We start from the raw sequence: 25680 nt of genomic DNA on the forward strand, positions 1-25680 counted from the left end.
TCTTCAATCATGAAGCTTAATCTTAAAATGTGCAAGGATAAATCAATTGTCTGGGTTATATAACATGCTTCATTCATTATCAAGGTGGCATTTGAAAGTCCATTTTTATGTATAGTCAAACAAAAACATGAACGCAGCATTTGTTTTTGATGTGCTTGAACTGGATTTCTGTAAGAGAGAGGAGAGTGGGTGAGATAGTTTGTGGGGGGATGGGGCTAGGAGGGGGTAGGCTGGGATACTTTGAGGGGCCGTCCAATGTGCTTTCTTAATTTAGCTTTGGGGGGGTTGGAGGCATCCTCGCTGAGCTGTCAGAGGGAGGAGTCTGGGGCTGTCACTGTCTGCTGTCTCAGTATTACCTGCACAGCCCCACAAGACTGACTACACTTGTCCTGAGTGAGTGTGTGAGTGTGTGTGTGTGTGTGGAAAGAGAGAGAGAGAGAGAGAAACAGAGAGAGAGGGAGAGGGAGCACAGAGAAGAGAAAAGGCTTCAACTACAAGTGTGTTTTTTTTACCACTCCCTTTATTTCTCTGGAGAGACTAATTGAAATACTTTTGTTTATTTCTGCTGACTTCCAAAAAATAAGTTGCAGGGCAACTAGCAGTGGATATGGCTGGTTGTCTGCAAAGGACAGGACTTTGTAAAGCATGGGCACTTTTTAGATGCCTCTTTGTGGTTTTCACACTGGGCTTCTGCTATTCCTCTGTGGATGCGGAGCCCTTCGACCCGGCTTTCCTCTACCAACACAGATCTGGACCTAATGCTGACGACATCATCATTGCCAACAATGGAATCAGGGTCCCCTTCGGGAGGTCTGTGTATTTGGACCCCATCAACGACCTGGTGACTGAGGTGCAACCAGGAGACCGCTGCACCATCACGGTTCTGGAAAACGACCCGCTGGCCCAGAGACCCGGAATGCTGAGCCCTAAGAAGTTCCCCTGCGCGTTCGGAGGGGAGGAGGTGAAATACACCCATTTTGGTTCTCGGAGCCCCAGCAAGGACCGGGTGAAGCTGCAGCTTCGCTATGACTCCCAGACTGACACGGTTATCATCCCCTTTATGCTGGAGGTGGAGGTGGTCTTCCAACAGCTGGAGATCCTAACCAGGAACATGCCCCTGGCCGTGGACAAGCTCAACGGCAACAGCAACCCCATCGACAAAAAGGGCCTGGAGTTTTCCTACGAGGACGGCGTCACTCAATGCAAGGTGGCCACTCTGGTCGGTGCCGGTGGACTCCCCAGGTATGGCACCCTTTTGAATAATTTCACCAATGGCCAGATGGTTGACTGTGCTGACTTTGTTAAGCAAGGCATTCGCTACAAGCACACATCCACCACAAACTCCCCAAACAGAGACTATATTCCAATGATGGCAGAGATGCAGGATAACGATGGAAACACCATCATGCAAGAGCATTTCCAGATCATGGTTAGAATCAAAGAAGGTGCAGAGAACACCGCTCCTAAGCCCAGCTTCGTAGCTATGATGATGATGGAGATTGATCAGTTTGTGATGACAGCTATTACCAGTGATATGTTAGCTGCCGAAGATGTTGAATCTGATCCAGATGACTTAATCTTTAACATTACTTCACCCCTGGGCTATCAGCAGGGCTACATTATCAGCACAGATGATCAAAACCTGCCAATCACCTCTTTCTATCAGAGAGACATCAAAGATCTGAAAATAGCCTACAAGCCGCCATCAGAAGACTCAGAGGTGGAGAGGATTTTCCAGCTTGAATTTGAAATTGTAGATACAGAGGGTGCGGTCTCTGGTACTTTCGCCTTTATGATTGTGGTGAAGCCTATGAATACTCTTGCTCCCGTGGCAACCAAAAACACAGGGCAGCTTTTGTTAGAGGGGCAGTCCCGGGCTCTCTCCAGCCACCAGAATTTAGAGATCAGTGACGAGGATAACCTGGATGATGTGAGAATTACAGTCGTTGACGGCTTGAGACATGGCGAGCTGACAGTGCTGGGTTCTCGCAGGAAATTCTTCACGCCTGCTGATTTAGATGCCGGCATCGTCGTGTACCAACATGACGGTAGCGACACCTACAGCGACAACATAATTTTCAGAATGACTGATGGCAAGAATGAGGTAGAGTTCCTGTTCCCCATCACCATAGCCCCCACAGATGACGAACCCCCTATCATCAATGCCAACACAGGCCTGGTGCTTTTCAAAAATGAAATCATGCAGATCTCCCCGTTCATTCTGAGCGCCACAGATATTGACTCAGAGGACTCTACTATTAGGTTTATCCTGGAGGCCCCCTACTCCACCGTGGGGGAGCTGCTCCTCAGACAAGTGGAGCCGCCCTCTGACCCCTCTGCCTGGAAGTTCAGTGAGACAGATGAGATGTTTGAGCAGGTGGTGACCGAATGGTTCCAACAGGACATTCTGGACGGGAAGCTGTTCTACCGTCACATCGGGCCCCACAGTACCACCACCGTCATGGACCAGTTTGTGTTCCGGGTCCAAGATGACAACGACCCCCCTAACCAGTCAGGGGAGCACACATTCACCATCAAAATCCACCCAGTGGATGACATCCCACCAGAGCTCTACCCCGGCACCATCCTCCACATGACAGTCCATGAGTATGAGCTCACACACTTCAAGAAGAAGTTTTTGCGTTACACTGATCTAGACTCAGATGACAGGGACCTGAAATACAGCATCGCCAAACCCCCCACTGACACTGATGAGAACAACCCAGCCCTGCTGGGTGACATTGTTTTAACTGACAGCCCCGACACCGTTATCACTGAGTTCACACAGGCCCAGGTCAACCACCACAAAGTGGCTTACAAGCCCCCAGACCAGGAACTGGGCATCACTCCAAAAGTCCTTCAGTTTACATTCATTGTGGAAGACACTGCTGGTAATTCAGTGGATGGGCTTTTCACTATTTTCCTACAGCCCGTGGACAACAAACCTCCACTCATCACCAACACTGGTTTCACTTGTCTGGAGAGAAGCACGTACATCATCACTAAGAAGGAGTTGGATGCCTCCGACCAGGACACAGAGGATGAAAACATCATCTTCACTGTTACCCTGGTTCCCCGCTACGGGCAGCTGCAGTATTTAGGAATCGAAATGTCGAACGGTGAGACATTCGTCCTGGAGGACATAGAAAATGGCCGCCTGGCATACATCCACGGCGGAGACGAGTCCCTCAGTGATGTCATCAAGGTGGACGTTAGCGATGGCTACCACGAGGTGCCCATCATCATCAAGATCACCATCAACCCTGTCGATGACGAGACCCCCACCATTATGCTGCCTGCGGGGCTCCTAGGGGCCTCCATTGACGTGCTGGAGAACGGGGCGACAGAGATCACCAGCAATGTCATCCAGGGCCGTGATGAAGACACGGACGACCTCATGCTCACGTTCATCGTGGAGGAGCCCCCGAGGCTGGGCGAGATCCTGGTCAACGGCGCCCCCACGGAGAGGTTCACCCAGCAGGATATCATCAATGGGGCAGTGGTGTACGCACACACCAGCGGTGAAATCGGACCCTTCAAAGAACACGACTCCTTCAACCTCACCATCTCCGACATGTCCGACGAATGGGTCGTCGGGGGCAACAAAGTCCAAGGCGTCCGCGTGTACGTCACGATCCTCCCCGTCGACAGCATCCCACCCATGGTCAGCGTCGGGGAGCAGTTTGTGGTGATTGAAGGGGAGAAGAACGTCATCACCCTGGAGCACATCCAGGCGGAGGATATTGACACAGACAATGACGACATCCTGTGCACCATCATCGTCCAATCGACATCCGGGTACGTGGAGAACATCTCCCCCGCCTCAGGATCGGAGAAGTCCAGGGCGGGGACCGCCATCACTGCCTTCAGCATCAAAGACGTCAGCCTCGGTCACATCTACTACGTTCAGAGCATCCACAAAGGGGTGGAGCCTGTAGAAGACCGTTTCACATTCCGTTGCTCGGACGGCATCAACTTCTCCGAACGCCACTTCTTCCCCGTCGTCATCATCCCAGCCAATGATGAGAAACCTGAGATCTTTGTCCGGGAGTTCGTCGTCATGGAGGGCATGAGTCTGGTCATCGACACACCCATCCTGAACGCGGCCGACACAGATATTCCAGAGGACGAGCTGGAGTTTGAGATCATCACTCACCCCAAGCATGGAAAGATAGTTCAACAGCTTAGCACCGGCACCATCCCTGTCAGCAAGTTCTCCCTGGAAGAGATAAAGGAGGCCTCCAACATCGTCTACGAACACGATGACTCAGAGACCAAAGAGGACAGCTTTGTAATCAGACTCTCAGATGGAAAACACACCGTGGAGAAAAAGGTCCTAATCATGGTTATTCCTGTTGATGATGAAACACCGAGAATGGCAATAAATGATGGACTGGAGGTTGACATTGCAGAAACCAAAATAATTAGTAACAGGGTAATGAAAGCTACAGATCTCGACTCTGAGGACAAAGAGCTGACCTATGTTGTGCGTTACGGCCCGAGCCAAGGCTACCTCCAGCGCATCACCAAGTTCGGAGACGTCATAGGTAACATCACCCTCGAGATGAACTTCACCCAAGACGAGATCGACAAACAGCTGATCCAGTACGTTCACACGGGCCAGGAGGGCGTTCGCGACCTGTTGAAGTTTGACGTCACAGACGGCATCAACCCCCTCATCGACCGCTACTTCTACATCAACATCGGAAGCATCGACATGGTCTTCCCCGACGTCATCAACAAAGGCGTGACCCTCAAAGAAGGAGGCAAGGTGACCCTCACCACGGACCTCCTCAGTACCACCGATATCAACAGCCCGGATGAGTTCCTCAGCTTCAGCATCACGCGCGCCCCCATCAGGGGTCACCTCGAGTGCACTGACCTCCCAGGCGTGCCCATCTCCACCTTCACCCAACTGCAGCTCGCAGGCAACAAGATTTACTACATCCACACCTCCGACGACGAGATGAAAATGGACAGCTTTGAGTTTGAGGTCACGGACGGCTACAACCCTGTCTTCCGCACGTTCAGGGTTTCCATCACGGACGTGGACAACAAGAAGCCCGTCCTGACCATCCACAAGCTGCTGGTAGGAGAAGGGGAGACCAAGCTCATCACCCCGTTTGAACTGACCGCCGAGGACCGCGACACTCCGGACAACCTGCTGCGCTTTGTGGTCACCCAGGTACCGGTGCACGGCCAGCTGCTCTTCAACAACACCAAGCCGATCAGCACCTTCACCAAGCAGGACCTGAACGAGAACCTCGTCACCTACAAACACGACGGCACCGAAACCAACGAGGACAGTTTCTCGTTCACCGTGACGGATGGAACCCACACGGACTTCTACGTCTTCCCTGATACCGTGTACGAGACACGCAAGCCTCAAATGATGATCATTCTCATCAATACAGTAGACAATGGAGTGCCACAGATAGTGGTCAACAAGGCCGCCCCATCGCTGAGGGTCCTACAAACAGGCCACCTCGGCTTCCTGATCACCAGCAAGGCCCTGAAGTCTGAGGACAGAGACAGCTCCCAAAAAGTCCTGAAGTACACTGTGGTGGAGGCCCCACTGCATGGCTTCATCATGAACACGGCATTGGGCAATGACAGCATCAAGGCCTTCTCACAAGGTAAGATAGCAGTTTGATATTTGGTGATTAGGACAATGAAAATGAAAAAAATCGAACAAATATTCAAAATAAGATGTGAAGTAAGGCTGTAATAACTGTAGGAACAGCTTTGTATTAACATGTTATTACACAGTAATTGGGTAATTACACTGTAAATGGAGTTGATACATTTGTGTTGTATGCGGAATAAGGAATAGTGCCTAAACCGCTCAACTCCATTAATAGGCAATTTCAAAGCAATTATTAATGTACTATGCAATGTCAATACAATGCTGTTACTGCTGTAATTACTTCAACTTCACGTAGTGTGATGCATTTTCCTTCTGTCTTTGTCATGGTTTAATGTGAAGCCTGGGGTGCAATAGAACCTCAGTAAGGAGAGGGCTAATCCTCTCAGATGCTCTCAGGAATGCTAAAATCCACCTAACATTCCCCCTCTCAACCCTTTCATGTCAGCTGATATTGACGAAATGAAGATCTGCTATGTGCTGCTGGACGGGAGCAACGCCACAAGTGATATCTTCTACTTCTCCGTCGAAGATAACGGTAAGAGCTTTCTTTCCTTTTTTTTCATCTCACCTCACGCTCTTTGACTTGAGTGTCCCCATTACTTCAGACCCATCTGCCCCGGAGGCATTCCTCAGTCTTCAGCCCCTCTTTTAAGGGCTCAATCTCCAATGTGTTTGCATCACAAAGACTTAAAGCAGTTAGCCATGACTGACAGGTTGCGCAGAGCCTCCCGTCTCTCCTCGCCCCACTGCAGAGGGTGGCAGGCTTAGAGGAGGGCGGGAAGGGTCAGGAGGGTGGTGGGCCGGACGAGGGGCAGTTAGAAGGACAGAGGTGGAACTAAGAACCGACAATGGAACCCCTAACTGGCTATCAAACGATCCCAGAACGTTATTGTCTTGTTGGACAATGTGGTCTTTTCCTATGTTTTTGACAATGGTCCCTTAACTTTTCCTTAGTCTTTGAAGTGACATCGTGAAGGCAAAAGGGCCATCTGCAATGCCTTGAGGCATTCCAAGTATTCAGTATATGTCTGTTTTGGTGGAAATTAATTCAAAATCGGTGGAGATGGCGTGTTTGATCTTTTGTATGGGGAAAACTACTGATTTGACACAGGTTTTGTTCGGACCAAGTTGACTGATATGTTAAGCTCTTGACCTGCGTTGTTGATTTGTAGGTTAGGGGAACAGAAACCTGTTCTCTGACATTATATTCTCATGATAAAATTACATTTACATTTATGGCATTTAGCAGACGCCTTTATTCAAAGCGACTTACAACAAATACATTTGTTTAAGGAAGTGAATCATCTAACCATCAGTCATCATAAGGAAAGTAATCTACGCTCAGACCAGGGGCCACAGGCAGTCACATTCTTAGTTACATTAGTTACATTCTTTTCACAATCCCAAATTACTCATGTAGGGGAATCATTTTAAGTGTTTCTGTTTTCTTATATTCTATTTTCAGTTTTACGTTTGTCATCACCATCCAATAAGGTCTGGTGTGTATTGAGCCAGATCCATTCCTAGCCTTCCCTAGGGATACTCAGCTCAAGAGGCCTTAGATTTCAGGAGCTGTGTATATTTATATTCCCTGGAAATTCACTTTTGGTCAGATGTCACATGAACCTCACTTCTCAGATTTCATAACTATCCGCAGGTTGCATTTCTATCGTGACAATCCTGAGGTGTTTTCAGTTTACAGTACGCACAAGTTTTATGTCGGTGTTAGGTTAAGATATTTAGCTTGTTTGCTTAATCATCAGTAGGCTATACATTATCCCACCGAGTATTCTATCCACACATCTTTTCTATTGTTAGATTTTGAAAAGTACATCCTGCACATAGTTTTCAATCAACACAGAGTTAACTACAGGGAATTCAGACGTATCCATCTTGGGATTTTCGTTTGCGTTGTGGTACAGTGCAGTCAGCTATGTTCGAGACACCATTATGGAACGACTTTAACGGCATCACAGATATATATAGCAAATGCAAAGCAAAGTAACAAAATATAACAGGTGGGACGGCGCTTTGCTATTTTAACATCAGCTGTAAATGCTGAACACATTCTGAGGTTTTGAAATGCAATCCACGCTGTAAGTAAAGTTTGGGCTATAATTACGCCGGATATTGCGCGGGACCTGCGCAATATCATCATCATCAGGGGTCGTTGGCTCGGGAGGGCTAGGGTGTCATGGCCTTTTGGCAAATTCCCCTGTGTTTTTTTTTTATTTTTATTTTTAATATATATTTTTAGGGCATTTCTGCTTTATTGGGATAGAGATTGTAGAGATTGACAGGAAGGATGGGTGAGAGAGAGAGGAGGGATGACATGCAGGATATGTCGATGGCCCGGAATCGAACCAGGGACCTTGCGATGATATGGCCTTAGTGTGCTACGCCTCCCCTGTGGTTTTCACCAAAGTTAACCCCTCCCCACTTGTCGCAACGTTGGCCTTCACTTGAGAAGGTGTGCCACCGAAATTAGTCCCCCGTTGGGACAGAGAGTGAAGGTGGAGAGAGAATAGTTTTGAAACGAAAGCTGAAAGTTCCTGCCGAGTTAAACATCTTGCCCTTCTAGAAACTTTCAATTTCTTGCTTAAACAAGCCACGGAGAACTCGAGTTCTAAGTATTGTCTTCATGGATAATGGCTTTTCTTTCACAGGACAGTTAGCCTGTCTGCCTGTAATTGGGGGTCTAGCTTCAGGAAGGGGACACAAGGGCTTCAATTAGCTCGACAATGGCCTGTGTTTGTTGTCTCACTGTTTAAGATTCCAGCCAGCTCATCTGAACCAGGTGCAGGGCTGGCCCTCTACCTCTCTACAGCTGGAGGATGTCTCCCTGTTGCTGTCTCACCACGGTTCACATGTAGAGGGCTTGGTTCACTTAGAGGGCTGTTAGGAGATGACCCCCACAACACACACGCACGCACACACACACACGCACGCATGCACACACACACACACACACACACACACACACACATATGCACACACAACAATCTCTCTCGCTCTCTCTCGCCCTCTCTCTCTCTTTCTGTTTGTCTCTCACTCGCTCTCTCGTTCTCTCTCTCTCTCTCACACACACACACACACACACACACACACACACACACACACACACACACACACACACACACACAGAGAGAGAGACATAGATCAAATAAAGATAAAGGCAAGGAAAGGCAACCAGAGACCGAATGGCCGGGACATGTAGAAGCAGGTTGACAGCACTCTAATGTGTTTGGGAAGACTCTTGGTCATCAGGAGTTGAACGACCCTCTGCAGCAAAAGTGATCATAAAAAAGACTTGATTTATTGCTGTTGATAACAGCCGTCTATTGAACAAACACCATAAATAATGTGTTGTTGGTAAGACACAACAAAGGGTTGTTGGTTTTCCTGATGGCATTCTCTTTGCCTGGGCTTAGTTCTTTTCTCCTTCAGGGGAATGTGGGTGATGCAGTAGCATACCTTGGGCCTGGCTCTGTCCCTCCACCCCGGCCCGAGCTCTAGCCCTGTCCATCCACCCTGCCCTGGCCCTGGCCCTGGCCCTGGCCCTGGCACTGGCCCTGGCACTGGCTCTGACCCCCCACCCTGCCCTGGCCCTGGCCCTAGCCCTAGCCCTGCCCCCCCCCCACAACCTGGCCCTAGCCCTAGCCATGTCCCCCCCACCCTGGCCCTAGCCCTGGCTCTGTCCCCTCACCCTGGCCCTAGCCCTGGCCCTAGCCCTGGCCCTTGCCCTGGCTCTGTCCCCTCACCCTGGCTACCCCTACAGTTGGCTGGGGCAGCTCTCTCAGGTGCCAGTGGGGTTTGACAGGCTGTGCTTTACAACATGGAGCTGTAGCCTCGTAAAAAACGGAAGGAGGAGAGCCAGGGTGGGAGAACTGAACTGGGTCCAGGGTGTGCTGGTTGCCCTTGAGGGGAGGACTGCCTTTGAAGGAGAGGGAGTTTTGCTGAGTCACATTCTGCTTAGTCACAACCTGCCCATTGTGGAATCCTAAGAGAGACTCGGTTGTTTAGTGCTGCGACTTGTTGCGAAACCACAGAATACTGAGTACATCCTTAGCCCGTCTTAGTCTCTCTTTTACTAGAGCTGTAACCCAGCCCTAGTAAATTATCAGATACCACTATGAATACACACTGGTGATTCCTGGCTTGGTCCTTTCGTTAGATATAGACTTGTGCTGTGCCCTGTTAGCTGGTTGCTTATGTTTCTAGTGACACGACTCTGACGTGGACTATTCCACAGCGGCAGGAAATAGACTGGAGATACATCGATAGGTGCAGCTGCTTCAGGGTATAAGCGGCTTTTTAACGGACCAGGGTACCTGGCAGCGTATGTACAGAAGCACAGCTGCGTACTGGACCGGTCTCCGTCTCTGAGTGGGCCGGCCAGGCTTGTTAATACACCTAATCTCCAGATCATAAACACAATCGCTCAACCAACATGAGGTCCTCCAACGAGCGTTCCTCTGCCCTGCCTAGCAACACTTGCCCTCGGCCCCGAGCTCCCTCCCCCAGTCACCTGATACCGTATGTGTGTGTGTGTGTGTGTGGACCCTTACACTGGCCATACACACATCTACGGATGGCAGCTCTCGGGAACGACTGTCTGGAGACGTGTGCGATAGACACACACTCAATCTCCTCACCTTTATAGACTCCCGGTCTCTAGGGTGCCGATGGTGGTGATGGTGTGTGTGTGTGTGTGTGTGTGTGTGTGTGTGTGTGTGTGTGTGTGTGTGTGTGTGTGTGTGTGTGTGTGTGTGTGAGGGAGGTCAAAAATTCCCTAGGCCCAGCAGGTGTCAAGGGACATGGAGACAGGCTGCTCCTAGCCATAACACGGATGTGTGTGTGTGTGTGTGTGTGTGTGTGGCGTGTGTGTGTGTGTGTGTGTGTGTGTGTGTGTGTGTGTGTGTGTGTTTTAAGGGTGTGAAACAGATGGTGAGATCTCAATCGGGGGCTGTCAGGGAACAGTGTATGTGTGTGTGTGTGTGTGTGTATGTATGTGTGTGTGTGTGTGTGTGTGTGTGTGTGTGTGTGTGTGCGGTGCGTGTGCGTGTGCGTGTGTGTGTGTGTGTGTGTGTGTGTGTGACTTCCCACTGCTATGGGAGTGTTTAAGACAGGGGTCAAAAGTGGACACACCGCGGGAAGTCTTGTGTCTTGGAGTGGACTTGTTGGGCACAGTGGTCACATTCCACATAGCCTTTTTTGTCAGGACCCGGGGGGCGGTCCTGTGGAGTGCCTGTTTAACTTTTCACCCTTCAGGGAATAGCAGGAATGTGACTCAGGTGCATAAATCACTCACACCAAGTTACTTTTTCTCCTATAAGTAGAATCTTTAAATCAGAGCCCGATATTTTAAGTCATAAAAAGTATTTGGTTGACATAAATCCTCCAACTGTACAGTAGCAGTATGCAACCACTGGCGATCGTATCAATAATGTAACACCAATACAAGTAAACATACCAAGTTACCTCAGAAAGACTATTATATGTTATAACTGCTCAAAATTGTTCTTATTTAGCTAAGAAGCAGGCAATGAGCTAGCGGTGAGAAGGTAGATCTTTGAGATCTTCTATCTGATGGCCCAGGGGAATCCTATCGGTGTGGGCCCCATGTTCATACAGTTGCCTAGATACGGTCGGTCCGTTGCCTCTGTCTCTGAACAGCTCTGGGGGGAGGGGGGGGAGGGGGCATATGACGGGCAGTGATAGATGAGGTAAGCTGGGGGACACTCCTTCATCTCCAGGTCTGTAGTTAGCCTGTAATAGTCTTTACTCCCTGCGGAGTGATGCGGCCCTGAGTTTTAGGGGCGAGTAAGTGTTATGGTGAGGAGTCATTGTTTCATTAACTGCACAGACATTGCTTATTTACCCAGTGTGAATTATCAACTGCTCCTGCTGAAAGACTCAGCAAAGCCCTCAGCTGCAGCGTCACACAACATGGCCGCCTTTGAAGATTTTCTGCAACACCAGCTGTGATTTCCACAGGGTGATAAAGCATTTATGACAATGCGTGTGGATGAAAGACAGTGGTCTTTGAGAGAACAGAAACACACTTTTACAACAATGTACTATTACTTTCTTCCAAAACGAGGTTCAGCAAGGGTCACTCCCCTGTCCTTTGGGAATGTGTACTGGACGAGCAATAGCAGAACTCACCTGGTAAGAAATGCCCTTGAGACTTAGGGGCGAGTAGAGAGAGAGAGAGAGAGAGAGAGAGAGAGAGAGAGAGAGGGAGGAGGGAGAGAGAGAGAGATAGAGAGAGAGAAAGGCTGAGCCAATAAATACTTGTTTGTGTGTGTGAGTAACCCACATATATCCCTGTCTATCACACCCAGGCCTGAGGCTGTAAGCCCTCAAACAGCGCCAGACTTGTCCGGACCCTGAGGGTTCTCTTCCTCTTCTATCACGCTGTCTGTCTCCAGGGGCTGTTTCCTGTATCAGTTCAAGAACATAGTCAGAGAGGAAACAGACATGTAGGAGAGTTTTATAAGGTGAGTTTTAGCCTCTGGACGAACTCAGCCTAGGCCTATATTTGCCAAGGTTAAGCGCCTTATGCAAGAGAGGGTCGTGTTGGTATGGAATGATGACAATATCAAATGCACCATGACCAAACTTTGAGAGCAGTTTTGAGAGCAGACTGGTACAGTAGCTTCTAGCTAGCTATACTACACATCCCAGCTCCTCTTGCATGGTGGCTGACAGTAGGCCAGTGGGAGGGGGGGGGGGGGGGGGTATGCGATCATGGAGAGGGGAGGAATGTGCTTCCTACAAGTGATCCTGTCTCCAGCCAGCCCCTCAGACAGACCAGGACTGGAAGTAGGGAACCCTAGCAGGGGAGGAGGAGGGGAGGAGTGGAGGAGAGGAGGGGAGGATCCCCTTTCAAAGACCCCCGGCCCGCACCCCCCCCCCCCCCCCACTCCAAACCCCCATTCCCAACTCCCCAAGAAATCCAACCCAATCTCAGATAATGCCGATAACCCAGAAGCCTCCACTGCAGGGGTAGAATGGCACTTTCTCAGAGGGATGAATAGGAGAGAGAGAGAGAGAGAGAGAAGGAGAAGGAGAGGGAGAGGAAGCAGGAAGGAGGGAGGGGGGAGGGAGGGAGAGAAAGTAAAAAAGAGAGAGCAAGGGGGAGAGAGACTGAGAGCAAGAGGGAGAGAGACAAAGAGAGAAAGAGAGAGAGAGGGACTGAAGAGAGGTGAAGAGAATAGATTTGACACGGTTGTTCCCCGGCTGTTCTCTACAGTGCTGGTCTAGTAAAGGGCAGCACTACCCTCCAGGAGGTCTGTGGTCTGACGGGCCTAACCCTAACCCTAACCCTAACCCTAACCCTACAGGAGGTCTGTGGTCTGACGGACCTAACCCTAACCCTAACCCTAACCCTACAGGAGGTCTGTGGTCTGACGGAGGCAGGCAGGCAGGAAGGGAAGCAAGCAGGCAGGGAGGGAGGGAGGCAGGCAGGCAGGCAGGCAGGGAGGGAGGGAGGCTGGCAGGCAGGCAGGGAGGGAGGCAAGCAGGCAGGGAAGGGAGGCAGGCAGGCAGGGAGGCAGGCAGGCAGGCAGGCAGGCAAAGAGCCTCAAGTGGGTCACGGCCATTTTCCACCGCGCAGCTTCCTAACTGTGTCTTTCGGATCTGACCTGTCACCGGTGTCAACAGCCGGCCCGAAGATTTACCACCCCATGGTGCCACTGTCGGGCCTCCCTGTGACTCCCCCTCTCCCCCTTCTCCCTCCCCCGTCTCCCCCCTTCCTCCTGACATAGGGGTAGATTGATTGGGGTTGGAAAGGAGAGTGTGGGAGATATGATGTATAGCCCCAGAAGTTATTCTTATCTCTTCCCATATGGCAAAGCTGTTCCTGCTCCCAAGGTGCTGTGACTGCGGCGGTCTCTCACTCCTTTCTCTCTCTCTCTCTCTTTCTGGATTTTAACCCAATTTCTTTTTTTTATTCTATTCATTGCTGTCCTCTGTCTGTAACAACTGTGTCTTTACTATCCTTTCTTTCCTCTCTTCTTTCCTTCCACCCCTCCCTCCCTCCCTCTCTCCCTCTCTCCCTCGCTCTTTCTGAGTTTGCACATTCTTAAATGATTCTCTAAGAATCCTAACACCACACAGCTGTCAGACAGACAGATGTTGATGTTGCAGAAAGAGGACAGCAATGAATAGAATGAGAAAAAAGAAAAAGAAATGAGAGATAGAAAAGAGAGAGCACCTCAGTGAGTGACGGCCATGTTTGGCTGTTGCCCCACTGTCACCAGTACCACCGCTCGGGGTGACCGGTGTCAGAGAAGACGCAGGACTCTCCTCTACAGTGTCACCTTGTGATCTGCGTCAGGCGCCAGAGAACAGGTCACAGGTCACAGGTCACAGGTCACAGGTCCAGGGGTCAGCGCCAGACTCCGGGCTGAGCTGCAGTGTCACGTGCAGATTTACAGTACATGACGATGGCGGTGGCGGTGATGTCCGGTCGCAGTGAGCTTCTATTTATACCGTCGAATCCAACATCCCAAACATGCAATCTTCGGAACGCTGAGAGGAAACTATTTCAAGCTCTCGGCATTTGAGAAATCCGTTTCCGTATCATTAGAAACAGAAAGCTGTTGTAATTGAATAGATTGGATTGGCATGCTGGTTTTGCTGTATACCTCAATATCTATTCAACATCTATTCAATCGATTGACCACACGTCAATCCATCTGCAACCCTGCTGCTGTTTTGGACCGGGTCTGTCTGGGTAAAATCCATTCCAACTTTTTATTTAATATTTTATGCTTTGTTCACTGTTTTGCTTTTGTTGGCCCGCTTTATTTGTTATTTTTGGCCTTTTTGGGTCGGAATGGTAACTTTTAAAAGGTAAAAATGTTACTGTACCACCAACAAAATCATGCAGTATTGTTATTTTTTTCAAACCTCAAACAGGCTTCCCGGGCTGCACAAAGGTTAAATAGTAGGAAATAAAATTAAACAAACGTTGAAATTCCTGATATTCACATGCTGTAGGACGCACTGCAAAGTATAAATGGAAAAGATTAATGAGGAAAATATAATAATGGCTGCCCTCATTCTTGTCACTCAGCGGGGAATATACTTAGCTGGGCGGCAGAGGTCTGTTGCCCTCCCTTGCATCATGCACTTTTAAACACATCATTCCCTCCCCCCTCCTCCCTCCTCCCTCCCCCCCCGCCCTCCCCCTCCTCCATCCTCCCTCAATCCTACCTCCCCATGACCCACGGTCTCCCTGAGTGCATCTATGTATGGTGATACAGATGTCATGTGGATAAGACCCGGGGGAGAATGTGGTATGAGAGGATTTCTGTACTGTAGCCCCCTGTTGATGCAGAGTGGATTGCTGACTGGAGACATGGGAGCTCAGTGTCTCTGTGTATATTTAAATGAGCTGATTCATTGCGTACCCATGCCTGTGTTTCTTACAGTGCCATGCGAGGGGATGGTGCTCTCTATTTTGTTGTTGATCGATTTCCATCGTTACGTAAATGAGAGGGTAGCCAACTAGGTAGTTGACGACACTCTCAATCCACTCTCAACACAATACAGTACCATGACTTATTTGGCATCGATCAAAAGACACTATTTTGCCTTGTTTGCTTACCGGTATTAATTATTATTATTATTATTATTATTATTACGAAGATAATTACTTGCAGTGTAACAGAGGGCTGAGAACCTATGACTAAGGAAATATGGAAATATGTTCAAGAAATGCAACCAACTTTTTAAGGGTTGTCCAGAATGATCCCAACTGACATCTGCATTATGTCCTCAGCCATAGCTGCTCACAGGGGACCATCGTGAGAATCTTGGCAAATCTCCTTGACGGCCATTAAAACGACAGTGGTAAATTAGCCTGACCGGGCGCCGCTAAAGTTAGCGACACAGAGCTAGCCAGCTAGGTACCGCGTGAGTCAATTAAGGATGTATGCCTGCACCACGGCGTGTCCCTGGATCTCATCCCAGTCCCCCTCAGGTCTAAATCTAAAAGCATGAAAACAGCCATCCGCCCTTCTGTGATATACTGGCCCTAGCAGCTAAACGCTCATTCAAACGATTAGCATCAATCACTCCAAGGGCTAATTTATTAAGGGTCTGAAAACAGGGACATTTCGAAATGCGCTGTCGCCTATAAAGCGTTGCATCCCACCAGGAATTATTAATTGTCAGTTTGAAATGGCGAACGGAAACGTGAGCCGGACAACTGTGTACCACGGTTGATACCCAGTGTAAATGTTAGCGTAAAGAACGCAATAAATGAGTTCGTAAATCAGCGGCCAGTGCCAGAGAGACTGATTTTGACTTCTATTCCTGTAACTTTTATGAAAGTCCGACACAGAGAGACCTGGTCGCAGGGGAATGTGACCATGACTTAGCCTCACATATTCCCTCACTCCTTGTTATTGCTGTCGTAAATACCTCCACCCCTTCAAGACGCCTCAATGAACACAGAGAGGCCGCCCCGCTCACCATTAATCAGTCTATCATCAAGGTGAAGTTTTGAATAAACAGAGAATAAAGCTGTTTAATGTGACTTTTCGATGTATGCTGCATGACTCATAGTTCAGCAGTGGTGTGTGTTCATCCCTGTTGATGCAGAATATAAGTGTGTGCTTGACCAAGTTGGTTTCTGTATCTACAGTAATGTATCTACAGGCACTTCATACGTGAGAACAAATGAGAGATCTAGCCACACTTGTGAGATAAAACCACAATACAACATTGGATCCTTGTCCGGTGTGAGGTCCGGTGCCAGGTCCAGACACGGTATTTGACAGCGTTGACAATACAAGCCTGAGAATCCCCTCCTCTGAGTTGGTGTGAAAGGCAAGGAGGCAGGCAGGCAGACATGCCATGGCAGTAGGTCTGGCCCACCCAGACAGTGGTCTGCTGTCTCTCTCAGTTGCTCATCCTCGGAGGAACAAAGCCGACACAGGAGGGGAGGGACAGGGGAGGAGTAGGGGGGTAGTAGGGGGGGATGGGGGGGGGGGGGGCTACAGCTGTCACTCCCCAGCTCCCTGAAATTCTGGCGGGAGAGGGGTTTTCACTTGAGGAAGAGAAAGAAAGGGGGAGAGAATAAGATAGACAATGGGAGAGGGAGAGAGAGAGAGAGAGAGAGAGAGAGAGGGACAGAGAGAAGGAGAGAGAGTAAAAAAGAATAATGAGACAGAGAAAGGGAGAGGGACAGAGCTAGAGAAGTCCTTTTTGTGAAATGTTCTCATTGCCTTAGCCCAGTCCTAGCCCCGCCTCTAAATGAAAGCTACCTCCCCTGTCCTTGCAACAGGACACAGTGCGAAACAGCACCTGCCCCACACTCACAGGCTGTCGTAAACCCATTCAGTAAATAGCCCCGTGGACAAGGTCAAGGGTCAGAAGGCTTTGTTCACTGTGGCAGAGTGGCGGCCTGGGGTGGTCCAGTGGTTTGAATCCGGCCCATGCCCTGCTGACCCTCTCCTCCTTACTTTCTTGCCTTTCTCCACTATCTCTATCCAACAAAAATGAAGAAAAAAAATAACACTGCGGCAGAGTGGCCATATTTTCATGACAATGGCAGACTGAAGGGTCACTCTGTCCTGTCCACCTTGGGGCTGGAATGTGCCTTTATCATCCATGATAGCCAGAAGGCTCTGATTACACTGATATCACCTTATTGTTCGTAAAGGGTGTGTTTGAATGCTGGTATTGTAGCAGATGCTGAGATATGAGTGCCTGTTATTGAATATACCTATATTGATTTAGTCAAAGTCTTAAAAAGATTTTAAATAAATAATAATAAGAAAAAATAATAATAATAATAAGAAAAAATAATAATGATAATAAAAAATATATATTTATATATATATCATGGTTAAACTAATATAATCTGTTGTCAGGGCTTCTTTCTACCCTGTTTGGAGTTATCAAAGGCCAAGGTATCATCATTGCATAGATAGCCGGCCTTAAGGTCTGCAGGCAGGTGACACTTCATGTACTGTATATGCCACGTCATGTCATGTATGTATGCCCTGGGACCTGCTACTGTATCAGGTCACAGCCATGGAGAGACTTTTCATCTGCTCTTTTTACGATCGCCCCCCGGAACGGTAATCCAACGCTGTTTTTTAACACACAAGTCTCAAGTCAGGTGGTCGGTTGACGCTTAATTATAGTAGAGAGGAGGCGATACCGAAGTCACTTTAAATCTTATCTGTCTTGTTTTATTTACATCTTGATTGACGGTATTCTGAAATACCGTACCGCTTAAACTCCAAGACCTTCAACCTCATTTCACCTGTGAAAAGTAACTAAGCAGGAGAATACTGTAGTAGACAGTTGCTTGCACAGTGCTATACATACATACCATGTATGTACCAGCTATCGATAAGCTCTTCACAGAATATAATATAATAATAATATAATATATGCCATTTAGCTGACACTTTTATCCAAAGCGACTTACATTGCAGTGAGTGCATACATTTTTCAGTACATATGGTCCCAGCAGGAATCAAACTCACAACCTAAGAACATTTCAAAACTGTCCCTAATTCATCAAAATACCCAAGCGCGGCATCATCAGTTTATATCCTAATTCTTGCTACGGTCAACAAATGACTTTCCTTTGCCTTCCAAAAATATAACAGTTGCTGTTCCATTGGCATTGAACAATGACTAATAATGAGTTGTTGCATCAAATTTATTTTGTAAATTAGTTTTTGCTATTTTGTTAATATTTTTGCTTATATAATAATATAATATATTGTTTTTTATGTCCCACGCACCAACCTCACCAAGTCAGTTTCCAGTATGTGCAAATATACTATGTCCAAATAAAAGAATTCCGATTCTGATTCTGATTCAAATAGACCTCATCCTCTGAGAAAACCACTGGAATATTCTCTGGTCCTCCGGAGAGAATGGCCTTGTAGGCCAGGCCTTATAGGGTGTAGGTGAGGGTGGTGAAACCCTACCCTGCCAGCCTCGCCTGCTGGAAGCCAGAACAGAGGAGGGCATTTTGTCCCTCGCTGTGCTTATTTGATAATCCTGTCTGATAGAGCGGGTCGCTAAGCTCCATATCAGCCTTATGCAAACTGGGCAGGCTGCCTGGGAACACTTGCCCCCTGAACAATAACACTTTCATATTTGTGTTTTGTTTTTAGATGATGTGTTCGGGATGAGTTGGTTTTTATAAAGCCAGTACCTGTGTATGGTTATTCCTGGAAAAGCGCTGATTCTACTTTTTTTAAATGGAAGATGTCAGCATACGTGTAACGTTTTTAAATCTATACTTTTATTCTGCATTTATCTCATGTATAGTTTTCATAACTAAACTACAGTTTGCTACAGTAAGTCCAGTAACACACAAGAGTAGCCGAAACAGTAACAGTAACTTTCATTTGGCATTTCCAAGATGCTTCAGAGCTGTTTAATACTCACACTCATGCTTAAAGAAAACACATCTACATCAAACACCCAAGACTTTGTTTTGACGTATCATCCTGCATATCAATTGGACACTTATGCACTTATCAACCCTGGAAGAATGTAGGGTAGGCAGAGACAACCATGATGAATGTGTCCTGTATTTTTAGCTGTAGCTGTCAGAAACCTGAGCATGGTCAAGGTAATGGCCGCCCCGCTGGGCTCCTGGGACAAACTGAGCTCCCTGGGCTGTGTGTGTGTGTGTGTGTGTGTGCGTGCGTGCATGCGTGTGTGTGTGTGTGTGTGTGTGTGTGTGTGTGTGTGTGTGTGCACGTGCGTGTCCTTCGATCTTGGCGATGGTTGTGGCAGCAGTTTCGGTTGAGCATCAGGATAAGTTCTTAAAGCATATGGTGTATGTACGGGTGAGACTCCTCAGATTCAGCACCACCAGAACAGAGTAATGAATGGTGCACCATGGCACATCTATCTATTCCAACACCACCCCACTTATTGATACGAGTGGAGTACGAAATGATTCAATCTAGCTAATGTCCCGGAAAATCCACTTAAATCCACTTGCTATCTGCTGGATCTACCTCAGGTATTCGTGCTCAGGTGAGTGTGGTTCAGCCCTGTTGTGTCTCTGCTATTGGTCCAGGCCCCATGTTGAGATGTGGGTAGGAGGAAGTGGAAGGGGGGGGGGGCCCAACTCCGTCTCTGAAAGCCACACTCACGCACCCCCAGTGTTTTCATTCTCCCCGGTCACAGAGCAGAAAGCCCACAGCCCTTTCTCCCTCAGCCAGGCAGAACCAAACCCGATGGCGGTCCGTTGTATGAATGAGCAGATGCTCCGTACCATTGTCCTCTGCATAGAGGAGCGTTTGTTTTCATAGCCTCCTCTCACAGGTTCCACGTCCATCTCTTACGACTCTTCTGGGAGATAAAGGGTTAATATCGTAGGCCTTCTCTTGACACTGAACTACCACATCCATCGCTCGCAACCTGCATCGTCCTGCCACGCTCTGTTAAAGGGAGTTCAAGAGTTAAAACCAAAGTTATTTGGTTCTTGACATTCTTGACGTTTCCAAATCCACAACTCTGTCCCAAAATGCTAACACTTTACGGAGTTAAAGGGTTAAAACCGAAGGTATTTATCTTGACATTGACCTACATGGGCTGTGTTATATCCACAGAGCTCCTCTGAAGGGTTTAGCGTAGCCGTGGTAACAAGGCTTCTGTCACCGTGACCGGCCAGGCAAAACCAAGCAGCAGCAGCTCCCCAGTCACCTCAAAACTGTCACTGTGACCAGCCAGGCAAAACCAAGCAGCCAGCAGCAGCACCCCGCTCTAACCTCCCCAGTCCCTCACAACTCACTGAGCTCTGAGCCAATCACGGGAAAGGTCAGGGGTCGCTGTGCCTGTCAGACCAGGAATGAGGCTTTCGGACGTTTGGCCACAAGTTATTAAGGAAAAGAAAAACTTTGGATTAAAGCAGCGAAAGTCCTCCGGAGCCGTCCGCCGTCAAGGTGGATGACCGAGGGGAGGGATGATGGCTTTCTTCTGAAGGGATCGTGGGAGTCATGGGATAGTATAGATTAAGGGCAGGATTGGGGGGGCGTACAGCCGCTGGCTGATTAGTGCCAAGTGACTTTCAGCTTTGGCTGATTGATGTCGAGGGCGTAGGTCATGCGTGTGTTTTCTGAGCATGGCCTCATGGCAGGGGCTAATGAGGTAGATACACTTGAGTTGAGAAAATGACCCACATACTAAGAGTCAGATGGTAGTTCTTTACCAGGGGCAAGCCGCAAGCGACAGGAATGTAGTATTTACCAATGTTTAACAGCAAAAAGGGTAAAAAGGGAAAGGGGGTTATTTTGAGGTTGCAGACATGAAGTCACCCTGGTCTCTGTCATGTTGGGGGTGGGGGGGGGGGGGGGACATGGTCATGGAGCTTCCCTCTACCCCTCACCTTTACCCTCTGGAACCCCCCTGCTGATACTGTCTGGGCTTGGGGCACCAACCTGACTCCTGGACCTGGTCTGAGCTGACTGAGAGAGAGATGGGGGGAGAGAGAGAGAGTGAGTGAGAGAGAGAGAGAGAGATGGGGGGAGAGAGAGAGAGAGAGAGAGAGAGGGAGAGAGAGAGAGTGAGAGAGAGATGGGGGAGAGAGAGAGAGAGAGAGAGAGAGAAAGACAGTTAGCGAGAGAGAGAGAGATGGGGGAGAGAGAGAGAGAGTGAGAGAGAGATGGGGGGAGAGAGAGAGAGTGAGAGAGAGATGGGGGAGAGAGAGAGAGGGAGAGAGAGAGAGAGAGAGAAAGACAGTTAGCGAGAGAGAGAGAGATGGGGGAGAGAGAGAGAGAGTGAGAGAGAGATGGGGGGAGAGAGAGAGAGTGAGAGAGAGATGGGGGAGAGAGAGAGAGGGAGAGAGAGAGAGAGAGAGAAAGACAGTTAGCGAGAGAGAGAGAGATGGGGGAGAGAGAGAGAGAGTGAGAGAGAGAGAGAGAGAGAGAGAGAGAGAGAAAGACAGTTAGCGAGAGAGAACGGGAGAGATACAAATACAACAAAAGACTGGCCTGACTGGTTTACCTAAATATGAGGCAGTTTCCCCCAAAAACTGACATGTGAGATAGAGAGAGAGAGGGAGGGAGAGAGAGAGAGAGAGAGGGGGGGGGGGGGGGGAGAGACAGGGGGAGGAGGGGGGGACAAAGTGCAAGAGGAAATTAGAAACAAGGCATCACTTGAGCGACCTGTGATGCAGCATGCAGGGAATCCCTGGCATTAAGTTATCAAGTTACCTCTCCAAATGTGAAATCTGTGTCCTTCCTCGTCGCTTTTGTCCGCTGGCTCAATGGGTCGTAAAAAGGGGATCTTAACTGAGACACCTGAGTGGTTCTTCACAATACAGCACAACAGATTAACTTTTACTGCAGTTTCCCCACTGCTAAATCGTTTGTTTCTGGGAGGGATTTCTTGTGTGTTGAGAATCCCATTCGTTTCTTCTTCCAGGTGGAAACAAGCTGAAGCCACAGCCATTCCGGCTCAACTGGGCCTGGATCTCTCTGGAGAGGGAGTACTACCTGGTGGACGAGGACGCAAAGTTCCTGGAGGTGACACTCAAACGCAGAGGGTACTTGGGAGAGACCTCCTTCGTCAGTGAGTACTGTCATGCAAATAAAGCTTATTTGAATTGAATTGAATTGGATTTCACTGAACCTGATATTGAACACAGATTTAGGTTGTTATTGTAAAAGAGAATGATTTCTCGATAACCCATCTGGTTAAATAAAGACAAATAAATTAGTGAATAGATTCTTAACTGCGTCATGGTAGATTTTGGAACTGACTTTGTTCTTCCTCCAAGTGTCAAACCTTTTTTTAGTCAGGTAAATCATGGCAGATTTGAGTGATTCGACTTTGGCAAGTTCACTAATTGTTCTAATTTTTCTTCTGTTACCTGGGGGCATAAATATTTCCAATAACATTTCAGTCTTCCATCACAGTCATCTCCGAGGGGAACATGAAAAATGTTGTTGGCCAGACGAGACAGCAGCAGGCCCCGTATTAAACTGTCACTTCATCCAAGACTGATGGTCCATTTAATTGCCTTAAAGGAGGGTATTTATGTTATTACCCCACCATTTGAAAATGCCAGCATCGCAATAATGCCCACCACCCCCCCCCCCCTCCCCGCTCTCCTCATAATCAATCTCCCCTGGCACAACTACTGTTGTGTCCTTAGTTCACCCCCCTCCCCATCCCCTCAACCCCTGCCCCCCCCATAGTTAAACGGTCACGCAGTAAAAAGACGCCCAAACTGTCACGTCCCGACGGAGACAGACCCTGTCACGTTGTTGCCCTGTTTGAATGATGCTGCGTTTCCTGTCTCCCTAGTGAAAAGGCTAGTTTGATTGAGAGTGCAGATAGTCTCTCCTCACGGAGGTCACGGGGTAATGTCAACACGTCTGTCTGTTTGGCCACGTCTCAACACTGAGGTCGCGGGCCTTTATTGGGTCCACTCCCATATTTACAGTTGTCTTGTCTTTGAGGGCGCAGAGGGGCCAAACAGGAACAAAGGCTGTTGTGTCAATGACTGAACAATGAAGCAGACTGTTCACCAGTCTGTAAATCACAGTCACATCACATCCCAATTCACAAACGGTACTTCAGTGTTAGGTGCTGTTAAAGAACTATGACTTGACTAGAATAACTAATAGCTAGAAATAAAACCAACATAAATTAAATTAAATTAAATTAAATTAAATTAAAATAAATTAAATTAAATTAAATTAAATTAAATTAAATTAAATTAAATTAAATTCAGATCAATCCAATTCAATTCCATACAGTTCAGCTCAATTCAGTTCGGTTCCCTTATTCTCTGTGACCTCCCGCTACAGGCATCGCCACCAAGGATGGCACGGCGGAGAAGGACAAGGACTTCAAGGGCAAGGCCCAGAAGCAGGTCCAGTTCAACCCGGGTCAGACCAGCGCCACCTGGAGGGTGAAGATCATCACGGACCAGGAGTTTGAGACGTCCGAGACCTTCCAGATCCAGCTGTCAGAACCTGTGATGGCGGCGCTGGAGTTCCCCGACACCGCCACCGTGGAGATAGTGGACCCCGGCGACGGTAGGAACGACTGTTACAGACCGTTGATGATGTGTCGGGTTTGACCTTTGACCTTTCCCTTGCGTTTCGAGTTGTTCACTGTGCTTGTGCGTACACTTGGCCCTGACAACCATGCAGAAGCTCACTTTAACCCCATTTAAACGTATACACTCAGGGCCAAGCACAGTTGAAGTTCTTGACAAACAACTCAGAGTGATGAAACGAAATGATGTTCATGAAAGGCGTTATAACCTCCTGTTCTCCATGACCCAACCTCTCAGTCTCTCTCCCTCTGTCTCTCTCTCTCCTCCTGTAGAGTCCACGGTGTTCATCCCCCAGGTGGAGTATAAGATCGAGGAGGACATCGGAGAGCTGCTGGTTCCCGTCCGCCGCTCCGGAGACGTCAGCCAGGAGCTCATGGTGGTCTGCTACACCCAGCAAGGTGATTTTCAACGTTCCTTGAAAATCTCGATATTCTAGAAGTTGTCACGTTGAGAAAAAGGCTAACGTTATATTAGGTCAAATATTATGTAAACTTAATAACAATCCAAGCAGACACTGAAGGGGATTCACATTTCTTTCGAGTGTTCTCGAAGGCCCCTTCGACTCAGAGTATCACGTCCTCGAAGTCTAAAATGATCCCACAACAACTTTTTCATTGGGGTTTTTTTTGGGGTTGTATTTTCTTTCAGGCACTGCGACGGGCACCATCCCCAGCACGGTGCTGTCCTACTCGGACTACATCACGCGTCCCGAGGACCACTCCAGCGTGCTGCGCTTCGACAAGGACGAGCGCGAGAAGCCGTGCCGCATCATCATCATCGACGACTCGCTGTACGAGGAGGAGGAGACCTTCAACGTCACGCTCAGCATGCCCATGGGGGGGCAGGTGGGCGCCCACTTCCCCAGCGCTAAGGTCACCATCCTGGCCCACAGCGAAGATGGTGAGTGGGGTGGGGGGGTTGGGGATGATGGTGAGTGGGGTGGGGGTGGTGGGGTGGGGGATGATGGTGGGGCTGTGGGGGGGTGGGGGATGATGGTGAGTGGGGTGGGGCGGTGGGGGGTGGGGGGGTTGGGGTTGTGGGGGGGGTGGGGTTATCACTTGATGAGAGTCACTAACAGGGGAGGCTGGTGGAGGTAGATATCGGAGGACGGGCTCATTGTAATGCATGGAACGGAATGGGGAAGCGGTATGCATGCATTACAATGAGCCCGTCCTCCGATTGAGGGAAATCTCCCCTGGGCTCCTCTATGTATCCCAATGGTGTCCAATATTCACTCATCTATCACCAATAGGCACCTATCCATCACGATAGTCACCAACAAAACTGCTACGAAAACGTCACCAGTTGAACCCAATTGTGGGTTTAAGAAAAATGGTAGTTTTAAAGGTATAAATGGTAGCATGAAAACTAATGGTAGTGGATGTATATCAATTCAAACCAATATCAAAGGATAAACTTTGATTGAGAAAGATTCTAAAACTAGCCTAGCCTTAGCCTTAGTGATTAACCAATACATCTTTATTAACTGTACTGACTTTCAAATAACCAACATGAACATCAAACCACTAGACCACCCGACCAGCCCCAGACACTAAAACCAGGTACCCCTGGGGTATCTGCTGTTTTAATGGCAATTAATGCAGGGCTGCGTTGGTGGGACTGAGTACATGGGAAGCAGAGACATATAGATAAGCTTATTAAAGCAGTTATTTTAGCTCTCTTTTCCAGGCCTTTCCTGGGGCTTTCTGGGGGCACTTCCTAATGATACGACTCCCTCTGTGTTTGTTATGGGAGTCTTACTGTTGACTTAGACACTTTGAAGTTGGGAATTACAAGCATGATGGGTGTGTGTCTTTGTGTGTGTGTGTGTGTGTGTGTGTGTGTGTGTGTGTGTGTGTGTGTGTGTGTGTGTGTGTGTGTGTGTGTGTGTGTGTGTGTGTGCGTGTGTGTGTGTGTGCGTGTCAGCATCCAGCTGTTATGCTCTAACAACCAAACCTTTTCA

General features: G+C 48.5%; 1 protein-coding gene across 1 annotated transcript in view; it reads left to right on the forward strand.

Annotated features, from left to right (window-relative positions):
* Window positions 1-607: 607 nt before the first annotated feature.
* The window catches only part of frem3 (Fras1 related extracellular matrix 3), a gene marked incomplete at both ends in the record, with an annotated part of 42218 nt that continues 17145 nt past the window's right edge, over window positions 608-25680 (forward strand). The window contains 6 exon segments of the mRNA XM_083692791.1: window positions 608-5636; window positions 6093-6182; window positions 22073-22219; window positions 23464-23694; window positions 23990-24115; window positions 24366-24617. Coding sequence (XP_083548917.1) covers window positions 608-5636; window positions 6093-6182; window positions 22073-22219; window positions 23464-23694; window positions 23990-24115; window positions 24366-24617 — 5875 coding nt within the window.

The sequence above is a fragment of the Argentina silus genome (assembly GCF_951799395.1).
Source record: "Argentina silus genome assembly, chromosome: 21".
Lineage (NCBI taxonomy): Eukaryota > Metazoa > Chordata > Actinopteri > Argentiniformes > Argentinidae > Argentina > Argentina silus.